The sequence below is a fragment of the Electrona antarctica genome (assembly GCF_951216825.1).
Source record: "Electrona antarctica genome assembly, chromosome: 8".
In the NCBI taxonomy this organism is placed as follows: domain Eukaryota; kingdom Metazoa; phylum Chordata; class Actinopteri; order Myctophiformes; family Myctophidae; genus Electrona; species Electrona antarctica.
This window is the reverse complement of record NC_136789.1, coordinates 34,346,597-34,366,137: the sequence shown is the minus strand read 5'-3', so window position 1 is coordinate 34,366,137 and position 19,541 is coordinate 34,346,597. Positions and strand designations below refer to the sequence as shown.

The 19,541-nt window shown below is 48.8% G+C and overlaps 1 protein-coding gene across 2 annotated transcripts in view; it reads left to right on the top strand.

Annotated features, from left to right (window-relative positions):
- LOC306928576 (dnaJ homolog subfamily C member 16-like) overlaps nucleotides 1–19,541 on the top strand; it is a 41,562-nt gene that overhangs the window by 8,472 nt on the left and 13,549 nt on the right. For both annotated transcript variants that reach the window (XM_079508803.1, XM_079508804.1), the window contains 8 exons: nucleotides 5,071–5,255; nucleotides 8,472–8,576; nucleotides 9,666–9,824; nucleotides 14,900–15,030; nucleotides 16,224–16,401; nucleotides 17,567–17,749; nucleotides 18,378–18,454; nucleotides 18,879–18,959. In XM_079508803.1, coding sequence (XP_079364929.1) covers nucleotides 5,071–5,255; nucleotides 8,472–8,576; nucleotides 9,666–9,824; nucleotides 14,900–15,030; nucleotides 16,224–16,401; nucleotides 17,567–17,749; nucleotides 18,378–18,454; nucleotides 18,879–18,959 — 1,099 coding nt within the window. The remainder of the gene's footprint in view (nucleotides 1–5,070; nucleotides 5,256–8,471; nucleotides 8,577–9,665; nucleotides 9,825–14,899; nucleotides 15,031–16,223; nucleotides 16,402–17,566; nucleotides 17,750–18,377; nucleotides 18,455–18,878; nucleotides 18,960–19,541) is intronic.

Below are 19,541 nucleotides of genomic sequence, written 5' to 3'. Positions count from 1 at the left end.
AACACTACAGTACACTGTAACGCTGTGTTCAGACTGGAGCCGCTGGGTACGTACAGTACACTGTAACGCTGTGTTCAGACTGGAGCCGCTGGGTACGTACAGTACACTGTAACGCTGTGTTCAGACTGGAGCCGCTGGGTACGTACAGTACACTGTAACGCTGTGTTCAGACTGGAGCCGCTGGGTACGTACAGTACACTGTAAAGATGTGTTCAGACTGGAGCCGCTGGGTACGTACAGTACACTGTAACGCTGTGTTCAGACTGGAGCCGCTGGGTACGTACAGTACACTGTAACGCTGTGTTCAGACTGGAGCCGCTGGGTACGTACAGTACACTGTAACGCTGTGTTCAGACTGGAGCCGCTGGGTACGTACAGTACACTGTAACGCTGTGTTCAGACTGGAGCCGCTGGGTACGTACAGTACACTGTAAAGCTGTGTTCAGACTGGAGCCCCTGGGTACGTACAGTACACTGTAACGCTGTGTTCAGACTGGAGCCGCTGGGTACGTACAGTACACTGTAAAGCTGTGCTCAGACTGGAGCCGCTGGGTACGTACAGTACACTGTAAAGATGTGTTCAGACTGGAGCCGCTGGGTACGTACAGTACACTGTAAAGATGTGCTCAGACTGGAGCCGCTGGGTACGTACAGTACACTGTAAAGCTGTGTTCAGACTGGAGCCGCTGGGTACGTACAGTACACTGTAAAGATGTGTTCAGACTGGAGCCGCTGGGTACGTACAGTACACTGTAAAGATGTGTTCAGACTGGAGCCGCTGGGTACGTACAGTACACTGTAAAGCTGTGTTCAGACTGGAGCCGCTGGGTACGTACAGTACACTGTAACGCTGTGTTCAGACTGGAGCCGCTGGGTACGTACAGTACACTGTAACGCTGTGTTCAGACTGGAGCCGCTGGGTACGTACAGTACACTGTAACGCTGTGTTCAGACTGGAGCCGCTGGGTACGTACAGTACACTGTAAAGCTGTGTTCAGACTGGAGCCCCTGGGTACGTACAGTACACTGTAACGCTGTGTTCAGACTGGAGCCGCTGGGTACGTACAGTACACTGTAAAGCTGTGCTCAGACTGGAGCCGCTGGGTACGTACAGTACACTGTAAAGATGTGTTCAGACTGGAGCCGCTGGGTACGTACAGTACACTGTAAAGATGTGCTCAGACTGGAGCCGCTGGGTACGTACAGTACACTGTAAAGCTGTGTTCAGACTGGAGCCGCTGGGTACGTACAGTACACTGTAAAGATGTGTTCAGACTGGAGCCGCTGGGTACGTACAGTACACTGTAAAGATGTGTTCAGACTGGAGCCGCTGGGTACGTACAGTACACTGTAAAGCTGTGTTCAGACTGGAGCGGCTGGGTACGTACAGTACACTGTAAAGCTGTGTTCAGACTGGAGCCGCTGGGTACGTACAGTACACTGTAAAGATGTGTTCAGACTGGAGCCGCTGGGTACGTACAGTACACTGTAAAGATGTGCTCAGACTGGAGCCGCTGGGTACGTACAGTACACTGTAAAGCTGTGTTCAGACTGGAGCCGCTGGGTACGTACAGTACACTGTAAAGATGTGTTCAGACTGGAGCCGCTGGGTACGTACAGTACACTGTAAAGATGTGCTCAGACTGGAGCCGCTGGGTACGTACAGTACACTGTAAAGCTGTGTTCAGACTGGAGCCGCTGGGTACGTACAGTACACTGTAAAGATGTGTTCAGACTGGAGCCGCTGGGTACGTACAGTACACTGTAAAGCTGTGTTCAGACTGGAGCCGCTGGGTACGTACAGTACACTGTAAAGCTGTGTTCAGACTGGAGCCGCTGGGTACGTACAGTACACTGTAAAGATGTGCTCAGACTGGAGCCGCTGGGTACGTACAGTACACTGTAAAGCTGTGTTCAGACTGGAGCCGCTGGGTACGTACAGTACACTGTAAAGCTGTGTTCAGACTGGAGCCGCTGGGTACGTACAGTACACTGTAAAGCTGTGTTCAGACTGGAGCCGCTGGGTACGTACAGTACACTGTAAAGCTGTGTTCAGACTGGAGCCGCTGGGTACGTACAGTACACTGTAAAGCTGTGTTCAGACTGGAGCCGCTGGGTACGTACAGTACACTGTAAAGATGTGTTCAGACTGGAGCCGCTGGGTACGTACAGTACACTGTAAAGCTGTATTCAGACTGGAGCCGCTGGGTACGTACAGTACACTGTAAAGCTGTGTTCAGACTGGAGCCGCTGGGTACGTACAGTACACTGTATAGCTGTGTATATATATTTGTTTCCAGTCGCTTCAATCACTTTACTTTGGTCGGAGAGGTCAACATTGATAAAAAAATAAAATAAAAGGTCCCTTTGCTTGCGCCGCATGCCGATTGGCTGTAGACACAGTAACTTAACTTTGGGAGTGTAACCAAATGCACCCGCTCGTCCACCCATGACGTCTCTGTTCTATATTTTTTGAGTGGTGTAAACCACTCCTACAACTGGCTTTGTTAGTGCAGAAAAAATGAGCATGGTTGCTATGTTCACCCTGTTCACCCGGGTGTGATTTCATTACGTCAGACATGATTTTTGAGTGGTGTAAACCACTCCTACAACTGGCTTTGTTAGTCTGTGCAGAAAAAATGAGCATGGTTGGGGTGGGGGGAAGCTTTCGGGACACGATGCGTGGAGTCGGGGTGGGGGGAAGCTTTCGGGACACGTTGCGTGGAGTCGGGGTGGGGGGAAGCTGTCAGGACACGATGCGTGGAGTCGGGGTGGGGGGAAGCTTTCGGGACACGATGCGTGGAGTCGGGGTGGGGGGAAGCTGTCGGGACACGATGCGTGGAGTCGGGGTGGGGGGAAGCTGTCGGGACACGATGCGTGGAGTCGGGGTGGGGGGAAGCTGTCGGGACACGATGCGTGGAGTCGGGGTGGGGGGAAGCTGTCAGGACACGATGCGTGGAGTCGGGGTGGGGGGAAGCTGTCAGGACACGATGCGTGGAGTCGGGGTGGGGGGAAGCTGTCGGGACACGATGCGTGGAGTCGGGGTGGGGGGAAGCTGTCGGGACACGATGCGTGGAGTCGGGGTGGGGGGAAGCTGTCGGGACACGATGCGTGGAGTCGGGGTGGGGGGAAGCTGTCGGGACACGATGCGTGGAGTCGGGGTGGGGGACAAGCTGTCGGGACACGATGCGTGGAGTCGGGGTGGGGGGAAGCTGTCGGGACACGATGCGTGGAGTCGGGGTGGGGCGAAGCTGTCAGGACACGATGCGTGGAGTCGGGGTGGGGGGAAGCTGTCGGGACACGATGCGTGGAGTCGGGGTGGGAGGAAGCTGTCAGGACACGATGCGTGGAGTCGGGGTGGGGGGAAGCTGTCAGGACACGATGCGTGGAGTCGGGGTGGGGGGAAGCTGTCGGGACACGATGCGTGGAGTCGGGGTGGGGGGGAAGCTGTCGGGACACGATGCGTGGAGTCGGGGTGGGGGGAAGCTGTCAGGACACGATGCGTGGAGTCGGGGTGGGAGGAAGCTGTCAGGACACGATGCGTGGAGTCGGGGTGGGGGGAAGCTGTCGGGACACGATGCGTGGAGTCGGGGTGGGGGGAGTCTCAGGACACGATGCGTGGAGTCGGGGTGGGGGGAAGCTGTCGGGACACGATGCGTGGAGTCGGGGTGGGGGGAAGCTGTCGGGACACGATGCGTGGAGTCGGGGTGGGGGGAGTCGGGGTGGGGGGAAGCTGTCAGGACACGATGCGTGGGGTGGGGGGAGTCGGGGTGGGGGGAAGCTGTCAGGACACGATGCGTGGAGTCGGGGTGGGGGGAAGCTGTCGGGACACGATGCGTGGAGTCGGGGTGGGGGGAAGCTGTCAGGACACGATGCGTGGAGTCGGGGTGGGGGGAAGCTGTCGGGACACGATGCGTGGAGTCGGGGTGGGGGGGAAGCTGTCGGGACACGATGCGTGGAGTCGGGGTGGGGGGAAGCTGTCGGGACACGATGCGTGGAGTCGGGGTGGGGGAAAGCTGTCGGGACACGATGCGTGGAGTCGGGGTGGGGGGAAGCTGTCAGGACACGATGCGTGGAGTCGGGGTGGGGGGAAGCTGTCAGGACACGATGCGTGGAGTCGGGGTGGGGGGAAGCTGTCAGGACACGATGCGTGGAGTCGGGGTGGGGGGAGCCTCAGGACACGATGCGTGGAGTCGGGGTGGGGGGAAGCTGTCGGGACACGATGCGTGGAGTCGGGGTGGGGGGAAGCTGTCGGGACACGATGCGTGGAGTCGGGGTGGGGGGAAGCTGTCGGGACACGATGCGTGGAGTCGGGGTGGGGGGAAGCTGTCGGGACACGATGCGTGGAGTCGGGGTGGGGGGAGCCTCAGGACACGATGCGTGGAGTCGGGGTGGGGGGAAGCTGTCAGGACACGATGCGTGGAGTCGGGGTGGGGGGAAGCTGTCGGGACACGATGCGTGGAGTCGGGGTGGGAGGAAGCTGTCAGGACACGATGCGTGGAGTCGGGGTGGGGGGAAGCTGTCGGGACACGATGCGTGGAGTCGGGGTGGGAGGAAGCTGTCAGGACACGATGCGTGGAGTCGGGGTGGGGGTGGGGGGAAGCCAAGGTCGCTTCAGTTGGATTTTTCTAGCCAGGACGAAGATACCAGGTGGCCGTTCACTTCGTTCGCGTCGCCCCATTCGCATTGTCTTTGTATGTAATGGCGCCGCTCTAACTATCTACAGGTCTGAACGCAGCTTAACACATTCTGGGCGGGAACCCCTTTTGGTGTTTTAAGCATTATGTTCTACTTTAGCTATTGCAAAATAGCAGATCTACAAGCTCATAGCGTGGCACAGAGTGCCGCGCTACAAGCTTGTAGATGACAAGGTCTGCTATTTTTGAAAAATCGTGAAAATGTAGTGCAAATCTTTGAATATATATTCTTTTCAGGGGTCCCTGGAAGAACATATTTTCAGATGGGGGTCAATTACATATAATTATGGGGGTCCTTGACATGAAAATGTTTGAGAATGAAATAAACCAGGGTGTATTTCGACGACTAATGGGATCTATTTTGGAACCCCAGGCGTGGGCATCGGCATCGTGGACCTGGGCCTGGAGCGCCGCCTGGCCAGCCAGATGGGCGCCCACCGCGCGCCCTCCATCGTGGGCCTGGTGAACGGCAGGGTCACCTTCTTCCACCAGGCCGTGGTCCGAGAGCACCTCCGACAGTTCATCGAAGACCTGCTGCCCCAGAGGCTGGTGGAGAAGGTAACCGAAAAACAGCGATTGTCCAATGCCAATCCATATAGTTTAGCAACCGTTGCTAAGCTGGTCAAGCTCTCATCACCTCACAGCTGTCAGTGTTATTTTGCATGTCTGTGTTGTTGAACACATCATATACCCTGAAGAAGACAACCTGTTTGTTTGGCATCTCCTTTCCTTTTTAATGTGTTGTTGAACTTAACATCGGGACGGTTGGTGATGGCAATACTACTTAATGACCGTAGTCTTAACATCGGGACGGTTGGTGATGGCAATACTACTTAATGACCGTAGTCTTAACATCGGGACGGTTGGTGATGGCAATACTACTTAATGACCGTAGTCTTAACATCGGGACGGTTGGTGATGGCAATACTACTTAATGACCGTAGTCTTAACATCGGGACGGTTGGTGATGGCAATACTACTTAATGACCGTAGTCTTAACATCGGGACGGTTGGTGATGGCAATACTACTTAATGACCGTAGTCTTAACATCGGGACGGTTGGTGATGGCAATACTACTTAATGACCGTAGTCTTAACATCGGGACGGTTGGTGATGGCAATACTACTTAATGACCGTAGTCTTAACATCGGGACGGTTGGTGATGGCAATACTACTTAATGACCGTAGTCTTAACATCGGGACGGTTGGTGATGGCAATACTACTTAATGACCGTAGTCTTAACATCGGGACGGTTGGTGATGGCAATACTACTTAATGACCGTAGTCTTAACATCGGGACGGTTGGTGATGGCAATACTACTTAATGACCGTAGTCTTAACATCGGGACGGTTGGTGATGGCAATACTACTTAATGACCGTAGTCTTAACATCGGGACGGTTGGTGATGGCAATACTACTTAATGACCGTAGTCTTAACATCGGGACGGTTGGTGATGGCAATACTACTTAATGACCGTAGTCTTAACATCGGGACGGTTGGTGATGGCAATACTACTTAATGACCGTAGTCTTAACATCGGGACGGTTGGTGATGGCAATACTACTTAATGACCGTAGTCTTAACATCGGGACGGTTGGTGATGGCAATACTACTTAATGACCGTAGTCTTAACATCGGGACGGTTGGTGATGGCAATACTACTTAATGACCGTAGTCTTAACATCGGGACGGTTGGTGATGGCAATACTACTTAATGACCGTAGTCTTAACATCGGGACGGTTGGTGATGGCAATACTACTTAATGACCGTAGTCTTAACATCGGGACGGTTGGTGATGGCAATACTACTTAATGACCGTAGTCTTAACATCGGGACGGTTGGTGATGGCAATACTACTTAATGACCGTAGTCTTAACATCGGGACGGTTGGTGATGGCAATACTACTTAATGACCGTAGTCTTAACATCGGGACGGTTGGTGATGGCAATACTACTTAATGACCGTAGTCTTAACATCGGGACGGTTGGTGATGGCAATACTACTTAATGACCGTAGTCTTAACATCGGGACGGTTGGTGATGGCAATACTACTTAATGACCGTAGTCTTAACATCGGGACGGTTGGTGATGGCAATACTACTTAATGACCGTAGTCTTAACATCGGGACGGTTGGTGATGGCAATACTACTTAATGACCGTAGTCTTAACATCGGGACGGTTGGTGATGGCAATACTACTTAATGACCGTAGTCTTAACATCGGGACGGTTGGTGATGGCAATACTACTTAATGACCGTAGTCTTAACATCGGGACGGTTGGTGATGGCAATACTACTTAATGACCGTAGTCTTAACATCGGGACGGTTGGTGATGGCAATACTACTTAATGACCGTAGTCTTAACATCGGGACGGTTGGTGATGGCAATACTACTTAATGACCGTAGTCTTAACATCGGGACGGTTGGTGATGGCAATACTACTTAATGACCGTAGTCTTAACATCGGGACGGTTGGTGATGGCAATACTACTTAATGACCGTAGTCTTAACATCGGGACGGTTGGTGATGGCAATACTACTTAATGACCGTAGTCTTAACATCGGGACGGTTGGTGATGGCAATACTACTTAATGACCGTAGTCTTAACATCGGGACGGTTGGTGATGGCAATACTACTTAATGACCGTAGTCTTAACATCGGGACGGTTGGTGATGGCAATACTACTTAATGACCGTAGTCTTAACATCGGGACGGTTGGTGATGGCAATACTACTTAATGACCGTAGTCTTAACATCGGGACGGTTGGTGATGGCAATACTACTTAATGACCGTAGTCTTAACATCGGGACGGTTGGTGATGGCAATACTACTTAATGACCGTAGTCTTAACATCGGGACGGTTGGTGATGGCAATACTACTTAATGACCGTAGTCTTAACATCGGGACGGTTGGTGATGGCAATACTACTTAATGACCGTAGTCTTAACATCGGGACGGTTGGTGATGGCAATAATACTAATGACCGTAGTCTTAACATCGGGACGGTTGGTGATGGCAATACTACTTAATGACCGTAGTCTTACCGTGCAACATGAAAACTCCTGTCGGACGGTCGTTTAAAGTTTATTGTTGGATACTGTTTCTCCCTCTCTCATTTCCTCGTATTTCTAGTTTATTGAAATATTGTCATGCACATTTGCCCAGTGCATAGCCTGCCCTACTGCAGGCCTGCCCTACTGCAGACCTGTCCTACTGCAGGCCTGCCCTACTGCAGGCCTGTCCTACTGCAGGCCTGTCCTACTGCAGGCCTGTCCTACTGCAGGCCTGCCCTACTGCAGGCCTGCCCTACTGCAGGCCTGCAGTAGGGCAGGCCTGCCCTACTGCAGGCCTGTCCTACTGCAGGCCTGTCCTACTGCAGGCCTGCCCTACTGCAGGCCTGCCCTACTGCAGGCCTGTCCTACTGCAGGCCTGCCCTACTGCAGGCCTGCTGGACTAGATTTAGAAGACATTTTGAAGGTTTTGCTACTGAAATGATCCATTATTTCATTCATATGGAGAAATCCTGTCATTTAACATGCATCTCAATGGGGGAGACGGACAGCTTGCCCTGTCTCCTCACTGCTAACGTGCCTATTGGACAAGGACGGGTTGGGGAGGGACTTAGTAACCGTTGCTAACGTGCCTATTGGACAAGGACGGGTTGGGGAGGGGCTTAGCGAAGGGCTAATGACTGGTTTAGAAAGCATTCGTAGAATGGGCCTCAGGTCTTAAATGTGTTGTTTGTGGTTGTTCGTCCACCAGGTCTCGGATGCAAACTACCAGGTGTTCCTGAGTAGCTGGCACGTGGAGAACAAGCCCAGCGTGCTGCTGTTTGACCAAGTCCCCCAAGTCCCTCTGCTGTATAAGGTGAGGTTAGACCAGACCAAGTCCCTATAGTCCCTCTGCTGTATAAGGTGAGGTTAGACCAGACCAAGTCCCTGTAGTTCCTCTGCTGTATAAGGTGAGGTTAGACCAGACCAAGTCCCTGTAGTCCCTCTGCTGTATAAGGTGAGGTTAGACCAGACCAAGTCCCTGTAGTCCCTCTGCTGTATAAGGTGAGGTTAGACCAGACCAAGTCCCTGTAGTCCCTCTGCTGTATAAGGTGAGGTTAGACCAGACCAAGTCCCTGTAGTCCCTCTGCTGTATAAGGTGAGGTTAGACCAGACCAAGTCCCTGTAGTCCCTCTGCTGTATAAGGTGAGGTTAGACCAGACCAAGTCCCTGTAGTCCCTCTGCTGTATAAAGTGAGGTTAGACCAGACCAAGTCCCTGTAGTCCCTCTGCTGTATAAGGTGAGGTTAGACCAGACCAAGTCCCTGTAGTCCCTCTGCTGTATAAGGTGAGGTTAGACCAGACCAAGTCCCTGTAGTCCCTCTGATGTATAAGGTGAGGTTAGACCAGACCAAGTCCCTGTAGTCCCTCTGCTGTATAAGGTGAGGTTAGACCAGACCAAGTCCCTGTAGTCCCTCTGCTGTATAAGGTGAGGTTAGACCAGACCAAGTCCCTGTAGTCCCTCTGCTGTATAAGGTGATGTGGTCAGATGGCTGGATTTGGGGCTTTCCTAGTAGTTTATGACGTGAGATTAGGCTGGTAGAAAACCTCTCCTCTCATCCCTCTCCTCTCCTCAGTGCCCTTGAGCAAGGCACTGAACTCCCAACTGCTCCCCCTGGAGCTGCTTAGTGGCCAACAGTATAAGACTGTGGTTGTACTGTAAAAGAGTTACTGAACAAACACTCTATATAGCAATGAGTGCTATCAAAAAGTAGAGCTATTAAACACTTATTTTAACAAAAAAAAAATCACTTACTCTACCTTTTTATTTTATTTTTTTCTGAGAAGGTACAAATGTATTCACATAAACGATGAACCTGTATTTTTTCTACTCTCTCTTCCTCTGAGCTACAAATGGATGAATCAACGCTGAGGACTTATGGTGTTGTTTGTTTTCCCTATGGTAGTTGACGGCGTTTGCCTTCCGGGACCACGTGCGCTTCGGTTACGTGGACCAGGGCGAGTCGTACAGCACGCGCCTGCTGCGTCAGTTCAACATCAACACCTACGCCCCCACCATGCTGCTGTTCAAGGAGGACACGGAGAAGCCCGCAGACATCATCCAGGTACTGAAACCCCCCTAACCCACTCCCCAACATCTCCTTTCTCTGGGGGAACAGAAAAATGTCGCCAAATATGACTGAGGGGCTGCCATTGGATTGTTTTGAATTCGTGTCATGTCATATGAAAGCAGGGAATCATAGCTTCAAGTTGACATATTGGTTGTTCAGTTTGACCCACCAGTTTTGGAGATATGGCTTATAGAGTAATGTCTTACAGAGAAACAGCGAGTTGAGAAAACAGGCTTGAAAGGTTCACTTCTGTGGACTCTAACATTACACCTAGCTACATGTTTAAGCATTTATTTAAGTCGATTTCAGCTCTTTTATTTATTTCAGACGTGCTCTAGTATGTGAAGAGTCTGCCTGTGATATTAACCCATTTTGGATAAAAATATAAATAAATTCAGTTTTTCTCCTCTGGTGAAAAGCTGGAGGTTGCACGATGGCAGGCTCTCAGTCAAATCTGGTCGCAAATATCGGGTGGGTGCCTAACGCCGGGGCTCCACCGGACGCGTTGCGTCTCCGTCGCGTGCGTCAAAAAACGCACCGGTTACATTTTTATGCACGCGTCGCGTCTCCTTCAACGCAACGCAACGCGGGCAGTGGAGCCACCCTTCATTGACTAAAAAGGGAACATTCCCTGACGGTGACGGAGACGCGACGCTGACGTGCCCGGTGGAGCCCTGGTGTTATGTTACTATGACAATGTTACTTTTCAGGATTGAGCTGACGGAAAACTACTCGCTCGCTGTACTTCGTCAGTGCTACATGATACAAAGGTCCTAGGACCAAAGCGTTTGCTACTTTTAATTGCACCATGAGCACAGAGCACTTTATGAGCATGTGAAAATACAATAAAATATTTTTTCTTAAGTCTCGGTCTAAGGAGTTCTCCTTTATTTTTATACAGTGAGCGAGTCTTTTTCCGTCGGCTCTCCTCTGTTTTTGAGACCACCGCTCCTGTAGTCAAGCTTGAACAAAGAAGAAAGGCGCAACCGTTTCCCCAGTGCTTCCAAGGAAGATTAGAGAAGGAAGAGAAGTGGTCACGTGACAGGGCTGCGCCATGACACTTTCATGGGAGCCAAATCTCGCACCGGAAGTTACATGAATACAAAGCATTGAATGGAGCCGGCTGGACCAGCTCATAACAAACATTATTTATGAACCATTGAGCAGGTCTCAATGGTTCATAAATAATGTTTGTTATGAGCTGGTCCAGTCATATAATCGGTTGAGGCATAAGAAGACGTATCACAGTTTGTTTTCTAATCACTTGCTTTTCCATGTGCACAGTACATCATTTTATTTGAGTATTTAAACAGCAGCAGGTATCGTTTCTGTTTCGGGGGTATCGCGAGATTTGGCTGCCAGACAGGAAACGGTGAACAGTCTTGCGATACTTGGCACGTTCAGAAACGTACATTTTGCTCTTTAGATACCTCTATAAAATTACACAGTGTACACATCGAAAAGCAACACAGCAGACAATAATGTGTTACATGTCTTCTGTTATTTGCCAGAAGTGATTACTTTACTTTACCCCTCTTGGTGTTTTAAGCATTATGTTTTACTTTAGCTATTGAAAAATAGCAGATCTACAAGCTCATAGTGCGGCACTCTGCTGTTTTTGAAAAATCGGGAAAATGTGGCACAAATCTTTTGAATATATATTCTTTCAGGGGGAACGTTTTTAACGCAAATCTTTGCTTCTGGGGGCGTCTCCGAAACAACATATTTTCAGATGGGGGTCGGTGGCCAAATACATATATTTTTTGGGGTCCTTGACATGAAAAACTTTGAGAACCACTGATATAGAAACATTTAGAAGGCATTTGTAGAATTGTCCTCAGGTCTTAATTGAAGTATTAATTATAGGTTTAACTGCAGAGTAGTACAAACAGGGAGTTCCCAAAACCAATCATTGTGCCTAAACCGTGGAGTCTTGTAGATTGAGGTTAATTTATCAATGATTAAAAACAGGTAAACGTGTTCCTATATATTATCGGTGATCAACTTCTTCTCATAATTATCTTCTGATAATTAAATATTTTCCAAATGTATGTTATTTCGATTTCAGCTCTTTTATTTATTTCAGACGTGCTCTAGTATGTGAAGAGTCTGCCTGTGATATTAACCCATTTTGGATAAAAATATAAATAAATTCAGTTTTTCTCCTCTGGTGAAAAGCTGGAGGTTGCACGATGGCAGGCTCTCAGTCAAATCTGGTCGCAAATATCGGGTGGGTGCCTAACGCCGGGGCTCCACCGGACGCGTTGCGTCTCCGTCGCGTGCGTCAAAAAACGCACCGGTTACATTTTTATGCACGCGTCGCGTCTCCTTCAACGCAACGCAACGCGGGCAGTGGAGCCACCCTTCATTGACTAAAAAGGGAACATTCCCTGACGGTGACGGAGACGCGACGCTGACGTGCCCGGTGGAGCCCTGGTGTTATGTTACTATGACAATGTTACTTTTCAGGATTGAGCTGACGGAAAACTACTCGCTCGCTGTACTTCGTCAGTGCTACATGATACAAAGGTCCTAGGACCAAAGCGTTTGCTACTTTTAATTGCACCATGAGCACAGAGCACTTTATGAGCATGTGAAAATACAATAAAATATTTTTTCTTAAGTCTCGGTCTAAGGAGTTCTCCTTTATTTTTATACAGTGAGCGAGTCTTTTTCCGTCGGCTCTCCTCTGTTTTTGAGACCACCGCTCCTGTAGTCAAGCTTGAACAAAGAAGAAAGGCGCAACCGTTTCCCCAGTGCTTCCAAGGAAGATTAGAGAAGGAAGAGAAGTGGTCACGTGACAGGGCTGCGCCATGACACTTTCATGGGAGCCAAATCTCGCACCGGAAGTTACATGAATACAAAGCATTGAATGGAGCCGGCTGGACCAGCTCATAACAAACATTATTTATGAACCATTGAGCAGGTCTCAATGGTTCATAAATAATGTTTGTTATGAGCTGGTCCAGTCATATAATCGGTTGAGGCATAAGAAGACGTATCACAGTTTGTTTTCTAATCACTTGCTTTTCCATGTGCACAGTACATCATTTTATTTGAGTATTTAAACAGCAGCAGGTATCGTTTCTGTTTCGGGGGTATCGCGAGATTTGGCTGCCAGACAGGAAACGGTGAACAGTCTTGCGATACTTGGCACGTTCAGAAACGTACATTTTGCTCTTTAGATACCTCTATAAAATTACACAGTGTACACATCGAAAAGCAACACAGCAGACAATAATGTGTTACATGTCTTCTGTTATTTGCCAGAAGTGATTACTTTACTTTACCCCTCTTGGTGTTTTAAGCATTATGTTTTACTTTAGCTATTGAAAAATAGCAGATCTACAAGCTCATAGTGCGGCACTCTGCTGTTTTTGAAAAATCGGGAAAATGTGGCACAAATCTTTTGAATATATATTCTTTCAGGGGGAACGTTTTTAACGCAAATCTTTGCTTCTGGGGGCGTCTCCGAAACAACATATTTTCAGATGGGGGTCGGTGGCCAAATACATATATTTTTGGGGGTCCTTGACATGAAAAACTTTGAGAACCACTGATATAGAAACATTTAGAAGGCATTTGTAGAATTGTCCTCAGGTCTTAATTGAAGTATTAATTATAGGTTTAACTGCAGAGTAGTACAAACAGGGAGTTCCCAAAACCAATCATTGTGCCTAAACCGTGGAGTCTTGTAGATTGAGGTTAATTTATCAATGATTAAAAACAGGTAAACGTGTTCCTATATATTATCGGTGATCAACTTCTTCTCATAATTATCTTCTGATAATTAAATATTTTCCAAATGTATGTTATTTCTCAAATGATTAGGCTTTATATTATAATGCCAAGCTGCAGCATATGTGGCTGTTATGAATGTTATGTCCACTAGAGGGCAGTCTGACCATTCAAGTTAAAAGACAACCTTCAACCAAGGTTCATGTTTTAGGTTGTTATTAGAGAAAGAATTATGGCAATTTCTTTATTATTATTATTATTATTTGCTATAGTCCTACTACTATAGTTTTACTGTAAAGCACTTTGGTACAACATTGTTTAAATGTGCTACTGTATATAAATAAAGTTGGTTTGGTATGAGTACTAGATCCCAGGAAATTACATCTGGCCACAAAGATCACAGGATCTACTGAATGTGAAGGTAGAGTACTGGGGGGATGCCACGTGTCCGCCCTGAAACTGGGAGGTCGGGGGTTCGATCCCCGGCCGGGTCATACCAAAGACTGTATTTTCTTTCAGAGCGAACGTTTTTTTACTCAAATCTTTGCTTCTGGGGGAGGTCACTGGAACAACATATTTTCAGATGAGTGTCGGCGGCCAAATTCTGATAATTCTGGCGGTCCTTGACATGAAAAAGGTTGAGAACCACTGACATAGAAACATGAGGTTTTTCAGAAGACATTTGTGAAAGCAATAAGGTACACTGTGTATCTGCTCGGCACAAGAGTATTGTCTTCATTACATAAGACAATACTCTTGTGCCGAGCAGATACACAGTGTGCGGGTGTACCTTATTGCTTTCTTTGATGTCCACTGGCCTACGCACCGAGCAGATACACAGTGTGCGGGTGTACCTTATTGCTTTCATTGATGTCCACTGGCCTACGCACCTGTGCATACGCCTGATTGCTAGGTGTGCCATAGTTTTCTCCTTCAGAAGACATTTGTAAAATCGTCCTCAGGTCTAAATGGGTTAAATGTTGATTTGTTGTAAGGCCCAAACCACACCAATGGCAGTTGGTGTGGTTTGGGATGAAAAACATATGTTGCTATATTATCGGTGGTGCTCAAACCTTTGTGAAGGACCCCCCAAAATTATTTGTATTTGGCTGTGAACTCCCCCCAGCCCCCCCCTCCCCCCTCCCTCCGGGACCCACTGAAGTAAAGGTTTGAGTTAAAAATGTTGCCTTTGTTGTAATGTATATCTGCTATTTTTGAATAGCCAAAGTATAAAATATAGTGACTACATAGATGCTTTCCAGGTTTTAATTGGTTAACATTATGAATCCTATTCCTTTCTCTTGTAACCTCTCTCTCTCTCCATCCCATAGGCCAGAGGGATGAAGCGACAGGTCATGAATGAGTTTGTGTCCAACAACAGGTTCCTTAACGTCCCACGGCTGGTGAACCAGCAGCTGTTTGATGAGCTGTGTCCCGTCAAGCAGTTCCACCGCCGCAGGAAGTACGTGTTTTACGTTTTATTTCCCCAGAGCCATGGTTCTTTAACCCATTTTGGGTGGGAACCCCTTTTGGTGTTTCCAGCATTATGTTATACTTTAGCTGTTGAAAAATAGCAGATCTACAAGCTCATAGCGCGCCACCGAGTGGCGCGCTATGAGCTTGTAGGTCTGCTATTTTTGAAAAATCGTAAAAATGTGGCGCAAATCTTTGAATATATATTCTTTCAAAGTGAATGTTTTTTCTCAAATGTTTCCGTGTCAACGACCCCCAAATTGATATTGATATTGTATTTGGCCACGGACCAGAGACAGCCCGTTGTTCCGGCGCCGGGAGGCCCGGCGAAACACGTCATCGGGGGTCTGGGGTGGCGATCGCCTGCCCCAGTCGGCCTGTCGGCAGGGCTGGACTGGGACAACAATTCGGCCCTGTCATTTTCACACAAATTTGGCCCAGACCGGACCACCACAACCAGCACGCAGATAGCAGAAACTCTACCGCCCGCTCCGTCGAGGCACACACAAACAAACAAACAAGCCCTAATAGAGGGTATGCGCGTGACATCATCATCAAACCAGGAAGTTATGTGGGAATGCCAAAAAACTACTTTCTGGCCTTGACAGCCCATACATCCAAACAGAAAGGTCCTATCTGATTGCATTAAACAACGTTAAACGACACTAAACTCACTTTGCCACTCGATTTTGCCATTCACTTTATGCATACACTCTATACCGCCACTTTTACAGAACAACATAAATGATACAAACCAACAGACAACTACACAACCCTTTGTTGCTCTCACAAGAATGATGCTGGCAAAAGGATTGAAGATAGAAGAGGGTTTATTTGTCACTCACTTTGCCTGCCTGCCAATTATAATCATAACTTGAGCGGCCTCCTACGGTCGCGGCCCACCCGGTAATATGACCGGTACGTCCTGTGGCCACAGACCTGTCGGCCTCCCGTTCGCCGCCTCTTTTTTTACGCCCAGCTTTTAGGTTGTGTGCAAACACAAACTTAGTCCTAACGCAAACATTAAATGCCATTCGACAATGAACGGACAATTTTGAGCTGCGTAGCACAAACATTGAAGACGAAGGTGAGGACACACATTGTGATTGGCCTGGAGTGAGATGATGAAACGGGTCCATTATTGACAGTGTCACCGCGTGTGTTCCCTCCTCCTCCTCCCAGGTACTGTGTGCTGCTGATCACCGGGGAGGAGCCGGGCTTCGCCGAGGGGAACCGGGCCTTCCTGGACGTGGCCTCGGCCAACTCCAGAGAGGTGCTGCGATTCGCCTACGTCTACCAGCGCAGGCAGCAGCCCCTCTGTCAGACGCTGCTGCCCAATCATGCTGCTCTATCTGCACAGGTCAGTGGCTCTCTGCCCAATCACACTGCTCTGTCTGCACAGGTCAGTGGCTCTCAGCCAATCACGCTGCGTTGTCTGCACAGGTCAGTGGCTCTCAGCCAATCACGCTGCTCTGTCTGCACAGGTCAGTGGCTCTCAGCCAATCACGCTGCTCTGTCTGCACAGGTCAGTGGCTCTCAGCCAATCACGCTGCTCTGTCTGCACAGGTCAGTGGCTCTCAGCCAATCACACTGCTCTGTCTGCACAGGTCAGTGGCTCTCAGCCAATCACGCTGCTCTGTCTGCACAGGTCAGTGGCTCTCAGCCAATCACGCTTCTCTGTCTGCACATGGTCAGTGGCTCTCAGCCAATCACGCTTCTCTGTCTGCACATGGTCAGTGGCCCCGACTGTCCGACATCACACACACACACACACACACACACACACACACACAAACGGGACGAACAGTACAAACAAACAGGTTTAAAACAACGTCTACAGGGGGGCACGGTGGCACAGTTGGTAGTGCTGTCGCCTCACAGCTAGAAGGTCCTGGGTTCGATTCCCGATGTGGGCGCTGGGGGCGTGTTCTCTCCTCCGCGTCATCAGTGCCCATACCCGAGGCGGGGTTGGCGAAAGGGCCTTTCTGTGTGGAGAAATAACGCGTTCCTTCCACGCGCTACGTCTGGCCGGGGAAACTCACCCTGTCAGGTGAAAAGAAGCAGCTTGGACTCCTCATGCATAGAAGGAAGCATGAGGTCAGTCCGCTGCCCCCCCCCAGGTTGGCAGAGGAAGTGTAGCGCCCAGGATTACATTAGATAATTGACACTGGGTGAAAATATGTGTTGCAAAATCGTGGGATAATTAAAAAAATAAAATAAAACGACTTCTACACATGAGTCCCTGTGTTTCCTCTGCTGTATTAGGTGAGGTCAGATTGGTAAGGCTAGGGCGGTAAGGTGGTGTAAACACTGTTTTCCACCACCAGGTGGTGCTGTTGGAGAGGGCGGTAAGCCAGGGCGGTAAGGTGGTGTAATTTGTACTGTTGTCCACCAGGTGGTGCTGTTGGAGAGGTGCAGCCAGGGCGGTAAGGTGGTGTAATGTGTACTGTTGTCCACCAGGTGGTGCTGTTGGAGAGGCGCAGCCAGGGCGGTAAGGTGGTGTAATGTGTACTGTTGTCCACCAGGTGGTGCTGTTGGAGAGGCGCAGCCAGGGCGGTAAGGTGGTGTACCGCTCGCTGCCCGGGGGCTGGAACGGCAGCGAGGAGGATAAGCTCCGCCTCCACCAACACCTGGACCTCCTCCAGAGAGACCCCGCCTACCTGAGCACGGACGCCACTCTGCCCGAGCTCGACAACGAGATGGCCCCCGTAAGACCCCCCCCCCCCCCCTGGACCGTCGATTGATTGAAACAAATTTTGATTTTAGTAGTTCGAATTTAGTTTTAGTTGCATTTTAGTCACTTGGAATGTTTTAGTGTTAGTCTACTTTTAGGTGAACTCAACTAAATCTACAGTTGATTTAGTCGACTAAAATGTATTTTGGCCGGCCTTGATGCCGTCGTAATGGCTGATTTTACACTTGTTGAAAATAGACAATCTACAAGCTGCGACGCGTTGTGAGCTTGTAGATCGGCTATTTTCAGCATGCAACCAAGTGTAAAATGACTTCTACTGGATCTCTTGTCCACTAGTTCCTTCCTAACATTTTAGTCTAGTTTTTATTTGTTGACGAGATTGTCAGTAGGCTATATTTAGTCATCATAGCTCAGTTTTCATTTAGTTTCCATTTAGTTTTCGTCAGTGAAAAAGGTAGTCGACGAAAAAAAATTGTCATAGTTTTAGTCGACGAAATCCACACTGCTTGATTGATTACTTTATTAGTCATAAATGTCAACAGCACATGTTACAATAAGACATTAAGATCTGAGGCAGATTCTAGTACAAATCGTTTTTTTTAACACTTTTTCTTCTCTTCTGTTTTTTGTCCAATACAAAGATGTTTCTGGTTCAGTGGATGAACGCGGCTTACGATTACTTCCTCCAGCTGTACGACGACCTCCTCTACTCCAACTGGTAACAAACATGCTTCAATAAGGAGCCTTTTGTTTTGGGTTCTGAAAAAGTCAGTGTTTGCAGAAGATGGGGAACTCCAAGCTAACAGGCTATAATACAGCCTTTCTCTTCCTGTAAAGTTGGCACGCTGACATTGAGAACAGCATGATGCACACACATTGTTAACCCACTTTGACCTGAGATCAGATTTTAAAATTGTCTTCTACATCCTGACAGTTTTCTGAAAAAGCTATGTTTCTATGTCAGTCGTTCTTCGATTTTTCAAAAATAGCAGACCTACAAGCTCGTAGCGCGCCACTCGGTGGCGCGCTATGAGCTTGTAGATCTGCTATTTTTCAATAGCTAAAACATAACATAATGCTAACACCAAAAGGGGTTCCCGCCCAAAATGGGTTAATCCGTAACGGTAGCTCTTCTCTTCCAGGAGGGAGATGATGCCCATCCTGTCTCTGATCTTCTCCGCTCTGTTCATCCTCTTTGGCACGGTCATCATCCAGGCCTTCAGGTGAGAAATGGGCACATTGCAGCGATCCGTATCCCAGTGTTCACTTCAACCGGTCCTGATCCGGTCCCGGGAACGGTTGGGTGATCCGCTCCCGGGGAACGGTTGGGTGATCCGGTCCAGGGAACGGTTGGGTGGTCCGCTCCCCGGGGAACGGTACGCAGCGTTCACGCTAACCACAACATCTGCCAAGTGGTCCCGACCGAGTGCACATCCGGGACCATAGTGTGAATCTGCCCCTAGTGACAAAACCAATGTTAGCTGGGTCTGAATTCGTTAAAATCGTGCACTTGGTGACAAGTTTTTGATTTTTGGTATGGTGGCAGGTATGGTTATAAGGTTTTCAAAAACCATCGCAAACAAGTTGGGAGCGCCCCCTAGTGGTCCGTTTGCAATGAATCTAATATTAAATGGGTCAGTATATGGTTATAAATCAAAATAATTGATAAAAGAGATTTTCCAATGGATTCTATTAGTATTGGGTGTGCTAAATAACATACTAAAAATTTAGGAAAAAATAACTTCTGGAAAGGCATCGTTTTCAAGATGGCGTCCACGATGGCTGCCGGGAGCTTAAAATGCCTA